Below are 16999 nucleotides of genomic sequence, written 5' to 3' on the forward strand. Positions count from 1 at the left end.
ATGAAGCTGGTTGAGAGAATACCAAGAGTGTGCAAAGCTGTCAAGGCAAAGGGTGGCTACTTTGAAGAATCTCTAATATAAAATATATTTTGATTTAACACTTTTTTTGGTTACATGTTTTGATGACTTCACTATTCTACAATGTAGAAAATAGTAAAAGTAAAGAAACCCTTGAATGAGTAGGTGTTAACTTTTGACTGGTACTGTAAACTATCATGTCTGTTGGCTGCAGTGTTCATACTCAACATTGTAGTGGATTTTCAGTAAAGTAGAGACAATCCACAAGCTTTTAGGGATTATAAAACAATTCTTTAATGGCATTCATTTATAAGTGGTAATAACGCTCCCATGCACAAAATGGTGCCCCAGTTGTCCCTGGGAAATGTAGTGCACTCCTACAGTAGCCATCTTTGTTGTAGGCTCATCGTTAAAGAGAAACTGCAAGTCAAAAATCGCTTCCTGAGCAAAACAACTAAACGCTAACTATATTCACAAGTTCCTCTCCTTTTTAAGAGATAAAAATTCAAGTCAACATTTTAGTATCAAACAATAGCTTATTAGGCTATGGATGCATCTGAAATGGAACCCTAAAACCTATATAGTGCACTACCTTTGACCAGGGTCCATAGGGCTCTTGTCAAACGTAGTGCACTATATAAGGAATAGGTTACCATCCCAAACACCCGCCAGATAACGTCCTGTGTTGAAAGCGGTATATAAAACAATGCAAGCTTATTATTGGGCTATATCTGTGTAGGTACTGCAATTCCTCTGTAACAATGTCGTGTGTTGAAAGCCTATAGCGGGTTTAGGATGGAGGAGAAGGAGAAAGGGCTGAGCTTGTATCCCGTTCCACTGTAGAACTTATTCTGGAACTCCACCCTGGGAAGAAAGAAGATGGGAATATTAGGGATGGAGAATGGTGTGGCGTGAAGGACGTCACGCTGCTTATTCAGAGACTACCACTTCCTCCTGACATGACTCGCGCTGAGGCTCGAACCAAGGACCTCTGCTTTGCTAGCACAAGTGACTGCCCTCCCAAAGCGTCTTACCATCCGCGACACTTCAGGCTGAGAAGTTTCACACATCCCCAACTGGTTGTGTTTGTGGGGGTGAGAGAGAGAACTTTGAGGGGCAACAGGGTGTTGGTGTGTGAATGACTGAAAGTGAGGGGCAACAGGGTGTTGGTGTGTGACCCACCAGTGCAATCTGAGAGCGTGCAGGAACGCGGACAGCCCCTCCATGACGAGCAGGATGGAGACGGTGAGTGTGGCGAAGAAGGAAAAGATGACGGCTAGAACTACAGAGCCCACGTAGCCCTGCCACGACAGGCTGATACGCATCACCATCACCCATAGCACCTCCGACAGCTCTGCAACACACAACTGGTATTATGCCGTGTTCAAAACTACTGGGAATTCTGAAATCTCTGACTTCAGTGCGTTCAAGACAACTGGTAACTAAGGAAAAACTATCTCCGACTGGGAAAAATCATTTTGAACGTTCATCCAACTCAGAAACTCTGTCATCTTTCTAGAGCCCCGAACTGAAGCTCACTGACGTCCTGATTTGACCTCGTTTTTTTTGAGTTCCCAGTTGTCTTGAATGAACCATAAGTAGGCTGTCACTTTTCCATTTAGCAAAGAGCATACAAATACATGTCTTTTATTTGATCACCAGGTCACACAAATATATAAATAATTGGCCATTTTGAGCCTGTAATTGAACTCACAAATGCTGATGCTCCAGATACTCAACTAGTCTAAAAGCCAGTTTTATTATTTCTTTAATCAGGGCAACAGTTTTCAGCTGTGCTAACATAATTGCAAAAGCATTTTCTAACGATCAATTAGCCTTTTAAAATGAAAAACTTGGATTAGCTAACACACCGTGCCATTGGAACACAGGAGTGATGGTTGCTGGTAATGGGCCTATGTGGATATTCCATAAGAAAATCTGCCGTTTCCAGCTACAATAGTTATTTACAACATTAACAATGTCCACACTGTATTTCTGATCAATTTGATGTTATTTCAATGGACAAAAAATGTGCTTTTCTTTCAAAAACAAGGACATTTCTAAGTGACCCCTAACTTTTGAACATATGTGTACAGTACCAGTCAAAAGTTTGGAGCCCTTGACTTTTTCTACATTTTGTTACGTTATATGCTTATTCTAAAATAAATAAAAAATCCTCACGCAAAAATGTATGAAAAAAAACCTGGATACCTTATTTACATAAGTATTCCACCCCTTTGCTATGAGATTTGAAATTGATCTCCGGTCCATCCTGTTTCCATTGATCATCCTTAAGATGTTTCTACAACTTTGAGTCCACCTGTGGTAAATTCAATTGATTGGACATGATTTGGAAAGACACACACCTGTCTATATAAGGTCCCACAGTTGACAGTGCATGTCAGAGCAAAAACCAAGCCATAAGGTCGAAGGAATTTTCCATAGTGAGCCTAGACAGGATAGTGTCGAGGCACAGATCTGGGGAAGGGTACCAAAACATTTCTGCAGCATTGAAGGTCTCCAAGAACAGTGGCCTCTCTCATTCTTAAATGGAAGATGTTTGGAACCACCAAGACTCTTCCTAGAGCTGGCCGCCCAGCCAAACTGAGCAATCGGGGGAGAAGGGCCTTGGTTAGGGAGGTGACCAAGAACCTAATGGTCACTCTGACAGAGCTCTAGAGTTCATCTGTGGAGATGGGAGAACCTTCCAGAAGGACAACCATCTCTGCAGCACTCCACCAATCAGGCCTTTATGGTAGAGTGGCCAGACGGAAGCCACTCATCAGTAAAAGGCACATGACAGCCCGCTTGGAGTTTGCCAAAAGGCACCTAAAGGAATCTCAGACTATGAGAAATAAGATTCTCTGGTCTGATGAAGCCAATATTGAACTCTATGGCCTGAATGCCAAGCATCATGTCTGGAAGAAACCTGGCACCATCCCTACGGTGAAGAATGGTGGTGGCAGCATCATGCTGTGGGGATGTTTTTCAGCGGAAGGGACTGGGGGACTAGTCAGGATCAAGGCAAAGATGAACAGAGAAAAGTACAGCGAGATCCTTGATGAAAACTGTCTCCAAGACGCTCAGGACCTATGACTGCAGCAAATGTTCACCTTCCGACAGGACAACCACCCTAAGCACACAGCCAAGACAACGCAGGCGTGGCTTCGGGACAAGTCTTTTGAATGTTCTTGAGTGGCCCAGCCAGAACCCGGACTTGAACACGATCGAACATCTCTGGAGAGACCTGAAAATAGCTGTGCAGCAACCTGACAGAGATTGAGATGCTCTGCAGAGCAGAATGGGAGAAACTCCACAAATACAGGTGTGCCAAGCTTGACGCGCCATGCCCAAGACGACTCAAGGCTGTAATAGCTGCCAAAGGTGTTGCAACAAAGTACTGAGTAAAGGGTCTGAAAACTTATGTAAATGTGATATTTCAGTTCAAAAACATTCTAAAAACCTGTTTTTGCTTTGTCATTGTTGGGTAGTGTGTAGATTGATGAATAAGGCTATAAAGTAACAAAATGTGGAAAAAGTCAAGGGGTCTGAATACTTTCCGAAGGCACTGTATCAGTGAGTCAGGAGCTATCGCTATCAGTGGCTAAGTAGTTATAGGTACTTATGTTATATTGGATATTGCATTCAAAATGGCATCCCGATAGCCTTTTAGTTTTGGACACAACCAGAACATGTTGGCATCGTTCACATTTGGAGTCAACTTGGGAATAGAATGTGGGCTCTCTTTCGATTGCTTAAAGGTGATAGAAAAAGGGTTTCCTGATAAAAAAATGTTTTTAAAGACCTTAGTCTTCTCCTTGTCTCCTGCCCTTCATCTATTCTGATTTAGGAAGTACTTGACAGGTGAAAGAAAGTCATGTGATGAAAGCTCGATTAAGGCAGCCCCCTGCACCTCTCTGATCCAGAGGGGTTGGGTTGAATGCGGAAGACACATTTCAGTTGAATGCATTCAGTTGTACAACTGACTAGGTGTCCCCCTTTCATCATTAGGCTAGCTTTCACCTGGTCATTTCTTTCAGATCAGTGCCATGAAGGATGGATTTGAAAAACAATTGACAAGTGTGTAGATAAAGGAGACTTATTAAACTTAAATCTATGTGTGTGTTATGAGAGTGTGTGTGTTAGATATTTGGGTGTGTGACAATGTGACAGTGTGTTTGTGTGTGACTCACGTGCGTGTGCGAGGCTGAGGGCCCACAGTCGTAGATAGGAGGCTGTGTTGGAGATGCAGCCCAGACAGTATTCTATAGTGTGGATGGCCTGGTGCATGAACACATCCGCTGTATCAAACTCCTGCAGGGGAGGAGAGAAAGGCTTAAAACCAGAATCACAAATCAACACTTAGCCCCGGTCCATATTCACTAGACACCAAACAAAAAAAACAGACCGAAACCTGGAGGGACTGCCTTGTCCAATTAGAAACACCCATTTTCGTTTTCAGTTGAAAAACCTTTTGGTACGTTTTACATTAATTAACAAGACCCAGTTTCCTCAAATGAACCCTCCTACTTTCTACCCCTTCCTCTCACCTCCTCCTCTCTGGTTCCTCCTTCCTCCAGGTCTCCTTGTAATGCATTGATGGAGCTGGTGTCCGTCACAAGGGGGCGCGCTTCTCCCTGTCGCGCGCACACACACACACACACACGACATGTGGCATCTATTACTTAGAATCAGAGGGCTGAGGTCTAGAACCAATGACTCAGTGGGGTAAACAGACTTCATGTCTCAATCACTCACACACACACTTAACTGTTTGCATATGTTACAAACGCTGTCGGACTCCTTCGCGTACAAGCAAAAATGTAGTTATCCACTTCCAATCCCAGTCTCTCTCTCTCTCACTCAGACCCTTACCCCTCTTGTGTTGGCTCTTCTTCTGTGGTTGTAGTAGAGATAGAGTGGTTTCCCTAGTAACAGGACAGGCACTGACGCCAGAGCTACCACCACCAGGACCCTCTGGACTATCATCTAGAGGGAGGGAGGGAGGGGGGGGACAGAAGAGAAGCAGACATTCATTCAAGTTGTCCATTGCTAGAGCTTAATACAGCTAGGTGGACAGGACAGGTACACTCACCTATCCACAATCACGTGTGTGCGTGCAAGTCTGTCTGCCGGCACACGTAACGTGTATGCGCGTGCTCCTCACCTGTCCGTGGTAGAGGGGCGGATTATCCTCATTCTCAGTGAACAGGAACATATCTATGAAGTGTATGAGGATGCTGGGGGCCCGGTCTGAGTCCTGGGGGCTGAACGCCACCCACTTAAACAACACCATGAAGACCAGGTAGCCAAACAGACACTGCATGAACAACAGCTCTGGGATCAGTACCAGGAACACACTGCTCAGCTGGTTCAAGTAACTAGAGGGTGTGAGAGAGACAAAGAGCATGACTATGATCAGATGTGTTACTACGGTCTCCTTGGAAAAGACGGTGTGGTTTTAGGGTTGTAGTGTTTGTGTCAGAGTGGATGTGGAGAGAGACCTACATGTAGTTGAAAAAGGACAGGCAGACTCCGAAAGTCATGTGGACGACCCCGATGATAACGGACATCTTCATCTTGTACGAGTTCAGGAACGTCAGGTGGTTGTTGGCCAGCCGCCAGATCTACAGGTCAAAGGTCGGGAAAACGGAACACAACAGACATTGTTTTGGAATGTGTCGAATTCAAGTATTCCGTACACAAGGATGTTTCTTTACGCTTAGTCTGTTTCTCTTTTCATTTCTTGTTGAAACCAGCACAGGACCTAACATATTTGTACGGTTATTGGCCTATTGCCATTGCAGTACAATAAAAGGAAATGGAATTGCGTAATGTTAACGCCATGTTTTCATTTGACTCAGTCCTGAAAAATGTTGATGTTGCATCACTGTTTCCAGGGCCTACTCACTCCAAAGCTGCTGTATGAAAGAGCTTGGATACATGTTGCATGGGGGTTTCCAGGGCCGGCTCATTCAGTATGGAATAAAGACGTCGAATGGGAAAATAGGCAAAACCGATATAGATCAAAAGATGGATGGATGTAGTTTAGAGTTAGTTACCGGGTCGATGCCAAATGGATAGGGTCCCTGGAACACTCCGGTCACGTTCGGGTCCAGAGTAAGATACTGGTTCTCTCTCAGAGTCTCATCGCTGACACAGAATGGAGAGGACAATGTTAGTGTGTGTGTGCGTCTGTGTGTGTGTGCGTCTGTGTGTGTGTGTGCGCATACAAGTGTGTGTATCCATTTACCTCCAGTTGTAGTGCTGGAACATAGGTTGTAGGTGCCATCCCGAGGGGAAGGGGCTGAGGCCTTTACTGAAACACTCGTTGTAGACGGCTCCGGTGTAGATAGAGAATAGACCCATCAACAGGATCAGATACCGACCACCAAACATCATCTGCCAGATCTGAGAGAGATAGAAGAGAGAGAGAGAGTTGCTCTTCAGTTGGATGAAGTTAAGACGGGTACAGTATGTGGCTGGGCCAGTTGAAACACTTTCATTTCCAGTACTGATTTTACATGAAGATAAACTAGAGACAGGAAACTGGGATGATTGTGTGTTTGGGAAGAGGCTCCAGTCCTCTGGCGCCTGATTGGTGACACACCCTGGAGTCACCCACCCCTGCATTAGAGGGCTCTCCCCTCTGCCTGTTTACCTTGTTGCCCCCAGTGGTGCGGTGGTCTAAGACACCGCATCTCAGTGCTAGAGGCGTCACTACAGACACCTTGGTTCGAATCCAGGCTGTTTCACAACCCGGCCGTGATTGGGAGTCCCATAGGGCGGCGCACAATTGGCCCAGCATCGTCCGGGTTTGGCCGGTGTAGGCCGTCATTGTAAATAAGAATTTGTTCTTAACTGACTTGCCGAGTTAAATAAAGGTTACATTTTTTTTTTTTTTTAATAAAATAGTCCTGAGTTTGGGGTCTTTCTCCTGTAGTACCATCCACAAGGAGAGTGGTAAGCTGTGTGTACCTCGTTGTCGTTGGTCCTGAGATTGAGGTCTCTCTCCTGCAGCACCATCCAAAGGGCGGCCATGGTCATGAGGAGGCCGTGGCCCACATCCCCAAACATCACCGCAAACAGGAAGGGGAAGGTGATAATGGTATACACCGCTACGGACGGAGTCACAGGAGGGACAAACACACAAAACATACACAGAGAGCGAGAGTTAGGGTTGACAGAGTTGGTGGATGACTGTTGAGTTTTCTGGTGTGTGTGTGTGTGTGTGTGTGTATACCTGGGTTGACCTCTCTGTATCTGGCAACACCGTATGCGTCTACGATGCTCTGGAAGCCGGCTGTGAATGAGTTGGTGTGGAAGAGGGTGGGAGGAGGAGTGCTGGGGTCCGGGAGGCGGTTATAGAATGAGTCCACACCACTACCGTTCTTCCTCTGTGGGAGAGGGAGAGAAAGATAGTCCTGTTATTGCCTAAAGTAATCATAACACCAAAATCTGATTCCACATTCTTATGATGTGTCTACCTAGCCAAAAGCCTATTTTATTTCACCTTGATCATCCCTGTCTATTCCTCCCTCTATCTCAGAGCAACTTAGATGGGGGTGGGGGCCACAAATCTTAACTGGTCATGAGGGGCTGCAGTAAACTTGCGGGTCTGCGTACCCACATCCATACACACACATGCAGTCAACTGATTTGTGCAATCAATCAATTTGTGCAGTTAAACTACACTGAACAAAAATATAAACGCAACATGCCAGAATTTCTAAGATTTAAAAAAAATATATATATTATTTATTTATTGGTATTTTACCCCCTTTTTTCCTCCCCAATTTCGATCTTGTCTCATTGCTGCAATTCCCCAACATGCTCGGGTGCCGGAGGTCGAGTCATGCGTCCTCCGAAACATGACCAGCCAAATCGCGCTTCTTAACACCCGCCCGCTTAACCCAAAAGCCAGCCGCAACAATGTGTTGGAGGAAACACTGTTCACCTGACGACCGAGGTCAGCCTGCAGGCGCCCGACCCGTCACAGGGAGTTACTAGAGCACAATTAGCCAAGTAAAGCCCCCCCCCACCCAAACCCTTCTCTAACCCGGACGACGCTGGGCCAATTGTGCGCCGCCCTATGGGACTGCCGATCACGGCCGGTTGTGATACAGCCCGGGTGTGACGTGTGGTGACGCCTCTAGCACTGAGATGCAGTGCCTTAGACCGCTGTGCCACTCGGGAGCCCAATTTCTAAGATTTTACTGAGTTACAGGTCATAGAAGGAAATCAGTCAATTAAAATAATTAAATTAGACCCTAATCTATGGATTAGCTATTGATTGTGACATGTGGAATGTTGTCCCACTCCTCTTCAATGGCTGTGCGAAGTTGCTGGATATCGGCGGGAACTGGAACACGCTGTCGTACGTGTCGATCCAGCGCATCCCAAACATGCTCAATGGGTGACATGTCTGGTGAGTATGCAGACCATGGAAGAACTGGGACATTTTCAGCTTCCAGGAATTGTATATAGATCCTTGCGACATGGGGCCGTGCATTATCATGCTGAAACATGAGCTGATGGCAGCGGTACAGTTGAAACGGGATTCATTCGTGAAGAACACACTACTCCAGTGTGCCAGTGGCCATCAAAGGTGAGCAATTTTATAACTCATTGCATGCAATTCTACCCATCCTGCTATGGGGCAGAGGACAAAACTGTAGTTTTACAGCTAATTTTCTGCAATTCAATCCATTTTGCCATGGGGTGGAGATACATTTTTGCAGTTTCAAAGCAATTTTCCTTCAAGTCGGCACATTTTTACATTACTTAATATGATATCAATGAGGGCCCCCTGGAAGTCAAGGCCTCTGGGCATGTGCCCGGTCAGTATTCATCCATGATTAATTACTACACATTTTGATAGCTGGCTAGACTAACTTACCAATCTAAAAATGATGAGCTGACATGGATAATTGAGTGACTGTCAGTGACTGACATAACGAGAGAAAAACTGCTGATGCACGAACAAATTACGATACTGCACCTTGTATATTATACTATTCTATTCTGTACTATTGACCTCCCGGGTGGCGCAGTGGTCTAGGGCACTGCATCGCAGTGCTAGCTGCGCCACCAGAGTCTCTGGGTTCGCGCCCAGGCTCTGTCGCAGCCGGCCGCAACCGGGAGGTCCATGGGGCGACGCACAATTGGCATAGCGTCGTCCGGGTTAGGGAGGGTTTGGCCGGTAGGGATATCCTTGTCTCAGTATGTGAAATGTAAAAAATGTAATAAAATGTATGCACTCTACTGTAAGTCGCTCTGGATAAGAGCGTCTGCTAAAATGACTAAAATGTAAATGTAAAAAATTCTAACTCGCAACAGTAAGTTGAGACCTCGACTGAGTTCTTAAAAAATAAAAAAATAAATGTTTTTGTAAATTGATTCGAGGGCCTACAAAAGCTAAAAAGAGAGAGATAGAGAAGCCGCCATTTGCCCATCCATCCTCTATCTCCTCCCCTCCCTCCTCCTCTCTCACCGTTCCCTCTATCAGGGCGCTCTGCAGCAGTAGCAGTTTCCTGACGGGACACCAGGCCTCAGCGATCAGACACTTGTCAGTGACGGAGGGGCTGCAGAGGTTGAGCACGGCCTGGACGGCCTTACACTTCTGGACCCGCACCTTCCACTGGGGCAGCACGGCCACCGAGCGACACAACAACTGCTGCAGGTAATGTTCCGTCTGGGAGAGGACCTGAGGGAAACCATGGAGGGAAGGAAGGGGTTTAATAAACACAGAATAGATAAGAATCCATACAAATAGAATGAGAAGCATTCTAATGTTATGGATAGAACACCTTCCACTGGGGTAGAATCTCCTGTCTGGGAGACGTGAAATAAATCATGGAGAGGAAGAAGGGGTTAACAAACCAGGGTGGTGCCATAGGAGTATTTTTTTATTTAACCTTTATTTAACTAGGGAAGTCAGTTAAGAACAAATTCTTATTTACAGTGACGGCCTACCCCGGCCAAACCCTAACCTGGACGACGCTGGGTCAATTGTGCGCCGCCCTATGGGACTCCCAATCACGGCCTGTTGTGATACATCCTGGAATCTAACCAGGTTCTGTAGTGACGCCTCTAGCACTGAGATGCAGTGCCTTAGACCGCTTGCGCCACTCGGGAGCCCAAGATAGAACAGGCGTGGCCTGATATCCACCCAACATCGAAGGCGACTGATGAAGACACCGAAAACTGAGAGATAATTATTGTTCCAGCTCAAAATGATCTTCTAGTCTCTGTCCATCTCTCTCCATCTCTCAATCGCTCTCTCTTTTCTTACCGTTTTGATGTCTACTATCCTTCCCTGCAGCCCGTGCAGAATCTTCTCTCTCTCCGTCGTGCCCTCTGGGTAGTCAAAGGTGTGGGTGTGGAAACTGAGAGAAGGACAGAAGAAAAAAGAGACGGAGGAAAGAAAGAAAGAGAGACAGGAAGAGAGAGATAGAGAAGGGGTAAGAAAAAAAGGAGACCAAGAATCATTAGATTAGACAATAAATTAGACAAATTCAACATGTAACTGAAAATTGTTATAAACTTTGGATCTGCTCTCACTAACCAATCACAGATCTTCTTGACTTTCTGTCCAATTTGCTCGCCCCAGAAAGAGATGAGGAAGACTGTCCACTGGACCATCTCACCCTGTGATTGGTCGTGAAAAATGAAGTAAGGAAGTGGGATTTAGAAGGGGGAAAAAATAATTTTGCTTATTTGTGTGGAAAGGGAAATACGTCATTTCTTCATAATGGAACACTCATAAGGATATGATCCTCCAACATTCTTTCCTTTGCTCGTCCATCTTTATTCCTTATTTCCTGTATTCGTCCCTCTATTGTCCCCCTGTCATTTCTTACTGTTTCAGGAAGCTCCAGCCTCTCCTCCATCTCCCTGAAGTCGACGATGATGTAACCGCGGCACGCTCGCCATAGCAGCCGCTCAAACGACGGAACCTTCCACGGGTGGACCACGCCAGCCACAAAACTGGGAAGGAGACGGAAGAAGACAAGTGAGAGAGAAATATCTGGTAACTCTTTATTTGGAGAGTCCGCCTGTCTACTGACTATCAGTAACATTTCGACCAACTATCTACTAACCCTAACCTTAGCTCTAACCCTAACCTTGACCCTTATCCTAACCCTAAACGTAACCCTTACTCTAACCCTAACTTTAAGCCTTAACCTTATTCTTAACCTAACCCTAACCTTAGAAAGCAGTTGCTTATCAACAGATAGTTTATTGATCGTGTGACCATCTGTTGAGCATCAATCCGGACTATACAAATGAAGTTTGTATAGTGGTTGCGTATTTGACGCAACCAGCGTATTTGACGCAACCAGTGTCAAGAAGAGAAAAGATGAAAGATGTTTGGTAAAACGTATTTTGACCGGGGCCCATAGGGAACAGAATGCCACTTGGGACGCAACCACTTTTGCTTATCACATATTCTCTTTTATATATTGCAATGCGAACTATATTTAGGCTGCTTGTCAAGCCAGTAGGGAAAGTCCATTAGATAGTGTTCTTCCCAAATGGCAACCTATGGCCCCCCAATTGCCTTTATAGTGCATTACTTTTGACCAGAGCCAGACCACTGTATAGGAAATAGGGTGCTGTTTGAGATGCAGCCATTGACAATGAAGCCATTGATATCAGAGGAGGCTGGTGGGAGGAGCTATAGGAGGACAGGCTCCTTTGTAACGGCTGGAATGGAATGGAAGGAATGGAGTCAAACGTGGTTTCCATATGTTTGATGTATTTCCATCTATTCCGTCCCAGTCTTTACAACGAGCCCGTCCTCCTATAACTCCTCCCACCAGCCTCCACTGATTGATATATATATACATATATTTGTCCGTCTGTTACCTCAGCCTGATGTCTTGTCTGTTGTCCAGTAAGGCAACAGTCTCCAGAGTAGAGGGAGGATGAGCCTGATAAGAGAGGGAGATAGGAGATGAGTAGAAGGCGCTCAACCAATGAGAGACTAAGTACAAGGCGCTCAACCAATGAGAGGCTAAGTACAACCAAAAATCATGAGAACATTTGGAAGGAATAGGTGCAACTCTCGCTTAAAATTCTAATCTTGATCCTTTATTTATCTAATTCGAGGTAAAATCATGATGTTTCGGCCGTCAATGTCCTTTATCAGAATGAAAGCTTCAGATAAAGAAATCAACGCTTTTCCATACACATCTGCCGTGTTCATGAGTTCCTCGGAAACTTGGCCCATCCCTTTTGAAAATAACTTCCGAGGTTTACTTGAATCGTTTCTTGACATTGGAAACTCATAATTCCAAGAGCGTGTGAGTGCAACAATGGCCGACCACAGAGCAGCAGAGAGAATACTGGGATCTGTAGTTCCTACCTGTGAGACGGTGAGGGTGTGTGTCTGGATCAGAACCCCTCTGTATTGGCTGAGCTGGATCAGCTGGTTCATCAGGCAGTCTCTGTTCCTGGACACCTGAACCAATCAGACAGCAGAACAGTATGATTAGCCCAAACAATGAAAGGAATAAAAATAACCTGGTGTACAGATGTATATGGTCCCGTAGAGTGAATTGCAACGTTTCGACTAGAATGTCTAAGGAGGGATATATTTTCAAAGTAGGAAAACAGTTCCTCTCCCCTTCTCAGTACCTCTCCCCCTCACTCCTCTCCCATTTTCTCCCCCCTCCTAGCTTCTCTTTCTCCCCTCCTCACCTCTCGTAGCTCCCTGGCCAGCCTCTCGCTCTCCTCCTCGATGGCCATGAGTTCTCTGGGCTGGGGGGCGGAGGGCAAGGGGTTGGGGGTGGGGAGAGGACCCACCTGCGGGGGGAACACGGACCGAACGATCTCCTGCTCCAGGTACGCTGGGGAGAGAGGGATGAAGAGAAAGAAAGGTGGGATGGAGCGATGAATGAGTGAATGAATGGATGATGAACAGAAGGGTGGATGGAGGGAATGGCGAAGGGAAAGAAGATGTGCAGAAAAGGAGAGTGGAAGAGGGACGAGGGAGCAAGTGGAGATTATCAAAGAGGAAGTGAGGATATGTAGAGGAGGAGGCTTGATGAATATCCCATATGAGGATGCTCTCTGATCGTATGGTGTGAAGGCCAGAGGTCAGAGACTCACTGAAGGTCTTCTCCATCTCCTCACAGCGCCGCACCTCGTTCACAAACTTCCTCTGGAACGAGTTGACATTGGGGTTCAACTGGAGTGGAGGGGAAGAAGGAGGAGAAGGAAGAAGAGGAGGAGGAGTTAGAATACTAGAACGGACGTGAACCTTCTTATGACGGATTAAAAGGTCAGCCATTTTGTTAAGGGAGTTGGTCAACCAGTGCTGTAATAAGATAACTGTGTAAAACAATGAATGTGAATATTATCTGCACTGTATGTTCGTTAGCTAGCCAGCCATACAGTCTTAGAGGAATAATTACATAATTTTTTCAAATTAACTGACAATATTCCAACACTCCATTCAAACAATGCAGTCAATACACAGCCATACACTGGCTGAAATCAGTTGATGATAGGACTTAGACAATTTATGTTATACTACATACCTTACTTTTACTTTACTGCTTAAGTAGAAGCAGGAAATGCATAATCTATGCATTTACTGCCATTCATTCCAATTAGACTGGTTTAGATTTCTCACTGACCCCAATGGCTGCCATTTTCACCCCAGTCTGGAACTGAGGATTTATGTCATAGCCCCTCTGGTAATTGAATAGGATATCTATGGTATTGATGTTAATTATATATTTAAAAGCCAAGTAAGCTTATTGTCTAATTAGTCTATTATCAGCGTTACAATAGATGTTCAATACTAAAATGTCAAAGTTAAGAACTCACGTCTCTGAATTCGACCAGTCCCAGCTCTCCAAGCTCGCTGACGCAGTTGTAGGCTGACCCCGATTGGAGAAAGAGCTGCACGAGACACACCTCCTCGCTCCGGAAGAACGCGCCCATGGCGACCTGTAGAAATGAGTGTCAAATAAACAATCAACTTTAAAAGATATTATAAATGACCTGTTCAAAACTTACGATGGATTCAGTATTGGAAAAAGACAATAGCCTGAGTGTCAATGTTTGGCTTGACACTGACAGCAATGGAGTTCGCAAGAGCACAAACAGATCTGGGACCAGGCTAAAAAGAAAAGGTGTTTCTTCTCAATTTTACCTGTCAGGTTGGTTAAATAACGGTAACAAAAATGTAAATAAATAAAAGCTAATATAGACCGTCCGGAGAGGAGTGTAAGCATCAAGAGAAAGATGGAAAGATGGAGAGTAAGGCGGGATAGGACCAGTCAGGAGGAGATGTAGAGAACTACTGAACACGGAAAAGTTCATTTCTCGATATGTGACTCTGGGACAGATGGCCGGACAGTAATTGAGTTAAAATGAGGGGAAGAGAACAGGATACCACCCCATGTGATTGAGAGATGGTAATGAGAGAGAGACTGATAAAATACTACAGTCACTCAAACCTATAATCAAAGTCAGCTGAGGCGTAGCGGGGGCCCTCAAAAAAAAAAAAAAACACACACACACACACACACAGACAGATGTGTGTACTGCAAATAAGAAAAGGAATTCAGAGAGCTGTAGTACACTTTAGTATATATGGAATTTAGTATATATGGAAGTACTATCACTACTAATATAAATAGTAGCTAGTTACCGTCTAATTACATTGTTATAATTAAGTATTCAGACCTACGTAGAGGAAGACATAGCAAGGATAAATGTACAGGCTGTATTAAATAGTGATGGACGCTCACGAGGACTGTGTGCTCTCGTTCGCCGTGGCCGACGTGAGTAAGTCGTTTCAGCGCGTAAACCCTCGCAAGGCTGCCGGCCCAGACGGCATCCCAAGCTTCAGAGCATGTGCAGACCAGCTGGCTGGAGTGTTTACGGACATATTCAATCTCTCCATATCCCACTCTGTTGTCCCGACTTGCTTCAAGATGTCCACCATTGTTCCTGTACCCATGAAAGCGAATGGCAACTGAACTAAATGACTATCGCCCCGTAGTACTCACTTCTGTCATCATGAAGTGCTTTGAGAGGCTAGTCAAGGATCATATCACCTCCACCTTACCCGACACCCCCCTAGACCCACTGCAATTCGCATATCAGATCCACGAACCATGCAATCGCCATTGCTCTGCACACTGCCCTATTCCACCTGGGCACGAGAAATACCTATGTAAGAATGCTGTTCATCGACTAAAGCTCAGCCTTCAACACCATAGTGCCCTCCAAGCTCATCACTAAGCTCATCACTAAGCCCTGGGTCTAAACCCCTCCCTGAGCAACTGGGTCCAGGACTTCCTGACGGTAGGAAACTACACCACCGTCACGCTGATCCTCAACACGGGGGCCCCACAGGAGCTCCCTGTTGACCCATGACTGCGTGGCCACTACATCTCAATCACCAAGTTCGCTGACGACACAACAGTGGTAGGCCTGATTACCAACAACGACAAGACAGCCCACAGGGAAGAGGTGAGGGCCCTGGCGGAGTGGTGGCAGGAAAATTACCTCTCCCTCAACGTCAACAAAACAAAGGAGCTGATCGTGGACTACAGGAGACGGCAGAAAGAGCACGCCCCCATCCACATTGACTGGCCGCAGTGGAGAGCGTCAAAAAGTTTCAAGTTCCTCGGTGTGCACATCACTGACAACCTGAAATGGCATAGGCCCTCAGATCCTGAAAAAGTGAACTATCCTGACTGCCTAGTCACTTTTACCCCTACCAACATGTAGATATTACCTTAACTACCTCGTTCCCCTGCACATTGACTCGTACTGGTACTCCTTGTATATAGCCAGGTTTATTGTTATTTGTGTTACCATTTTTTTGTGCAGATTTTCTTACTTTTTAACTCAGCATTGTTGAGAAAGGGTTCATAAGTAAGCATTTCACAGTAAAGTCTAAACCTGTTGTTTTCAGCTTATGTGACAAATACAATTTGATTTGACTTGAAATGGTCTATTCACACAGACAGCTTGGTGAAGGCGGCACACAGCGCCTCTTCGACCTCAGGAGGCTGAAAACATTAGGCTTGGCCCCTAAGACCCTCACAAACTTCTACAGATGCACCATTGAGAGTATCCTGTCGAGCTGTATCACCGCCTGGTACGGCAATTGCGCCGCTCACAACCGCAGGGCTCCCCAGAGGGTTGGGCATCCAGCCCAACGCATCACCGGGGGCGCACTGCCTGCCCTCATTCCAGGACAACTACAGCACCCTGTGTCACATGAAGGCCAATTAGATAATCAAGGACCTCAGCCACCCGAGCCACGGCCTGTTCACCCCGCTACCATCTAGAAGGCAGAGACAGCTGGAACTAGAGCTATGGAATCCTAGGGGCAGTGATGAGCTAGTTTTATTTTCATCGGATTCAGCATAGCTAGCTAGGATACGATGCTAGGGGGTAATACAGTAATACAATGACTCACCACAAGGCAATTTCGCTAACTACTCTCTTTTGAGTCATGCAACACTGTCCCGAATCGTCGCAGTAGGAGACGCTAAACTGGCTAGCGGTCATCAGCAACATCAAAACAGCTAGCAGTAACCTAGCTGGTAAAGACAAGCTAGCTGACGTTGGCTAGCATAGCTGTACACATGCCAGTCAAATAGAGATGGTTGACCATTTCATCGAAACGTCTTCACATCGTAGGGCGATAGCTAGCTACGTGAACCGAAAATGAACTTCTGTAACTTACCGTTATCTAGCTAGCTCGCCGGTTAGCTGTCTATTAACTGGGGCATGCTATCCCAGCATTTATCCCTCTAGCAAGTGGGATGGTGCAACGTGCACTATGCAGAGATGTAAACAAAGGGACTACAGTACAGATGACCGTTACGTTAGATGGCTGAAACTATTTGACCGTTTTTTCCCCCTTCTGTGTCACACTGTTACTCTCAAACTCACGTGACGTCTCCAACCCGTTTAAAATTCTGGGACAGTGCTGTTCTCACAC

At 45.7% G+C, this 16999-nt stretch overlaps 1 protein-coding gene across 2 annotated transcripts; it reads right to left on the reverse strand.

Moving 5' to 3' along the window:
* Positions 1–287: 287 nt before the first annotated feature.
* Positions 288–16998, reverse strand: tcirg1a (T cell immune regulator 1, ATPase H+ transporting V0 subunit a3a). 2 transcript variants are annotated; one of them, XM_055909572.1, is made up of 21 exons: positions 16742–16998; positions 13858–13980; positions 13135–13213; positions 12724–12872; positions 12389–12484; positions 11890–11954; positions 10881–11007; positions 10586–10668; positions 10313–10406; positions 9512–9724; positions 7262–7415; positions 6997–7136; positions 6272–6429; positions 6081–6171; positions 5527–5645; positions 5186–5399; positions 4894–5007; positions 4569–4655; positions 4212–4332; positions 1201–1372; positions 288–882 (listed from the first exon to the last, which is right to left on the reverse strand). In XM_055909572.1, exons 2-21 carry the CDS (start codon positions 13972–13974, stop codon positions 798–800), a joined length of 2478 nt encoding a protein of 825 aa, XP_055765547.1. In that variant the 5' UTR covers positions 13975–13980; positions 16742–16998; the 3' UTR covers positions 288–797. The 2 variants fall into 2 exon arrangements, with proteins under 2 accessions (XP_055765547.1, XP_055765548.1); XM_055909573.1 differs by having other exon boundaries at positions 16951–16971.
* Position 16999: the final 1 nt, after the last annotated feature.

This window comes from Salvelinus fontinalis, chromosome 42, assembly GCF_029448725.1.
Source record: "Salvelinus fontinalis isolate EN_2023a chromosome 42, ASM2944872v1, whole genome shotgun sequence".
NCBI lineage: Eukaryota > Metazoa > Chordata > Actinopteri > Salmoniformes > Salmonidae > Salvelinus > Salvelinus fontinalis.

Excerpts from the sequence above, each read along its gene's own strand:
- tcirg1a (XM_055909572.1), bottom strand. The coding sequence starts at position 13,974 with ATGGGCGCGTTCTTCCGGAGCGAGGAGGTGTGTCTCGTGCAGCTCTTT. Across the intron at positions 6,430-6,996 it reads TCAGGACCAACGACAACGAG|ATCTGGCAGATGATGTTTGG; the intron begins GTACACACAGCT and ends TATCTCTCTCAG. Across the intron at positions 883-1,200 it reads CACGCTCTCAGATTGCACTG|GGTGGAGTTCCAGAATAAGT; the intron begins GTGGGTCACACA and ends CTTTCTTCCCAG.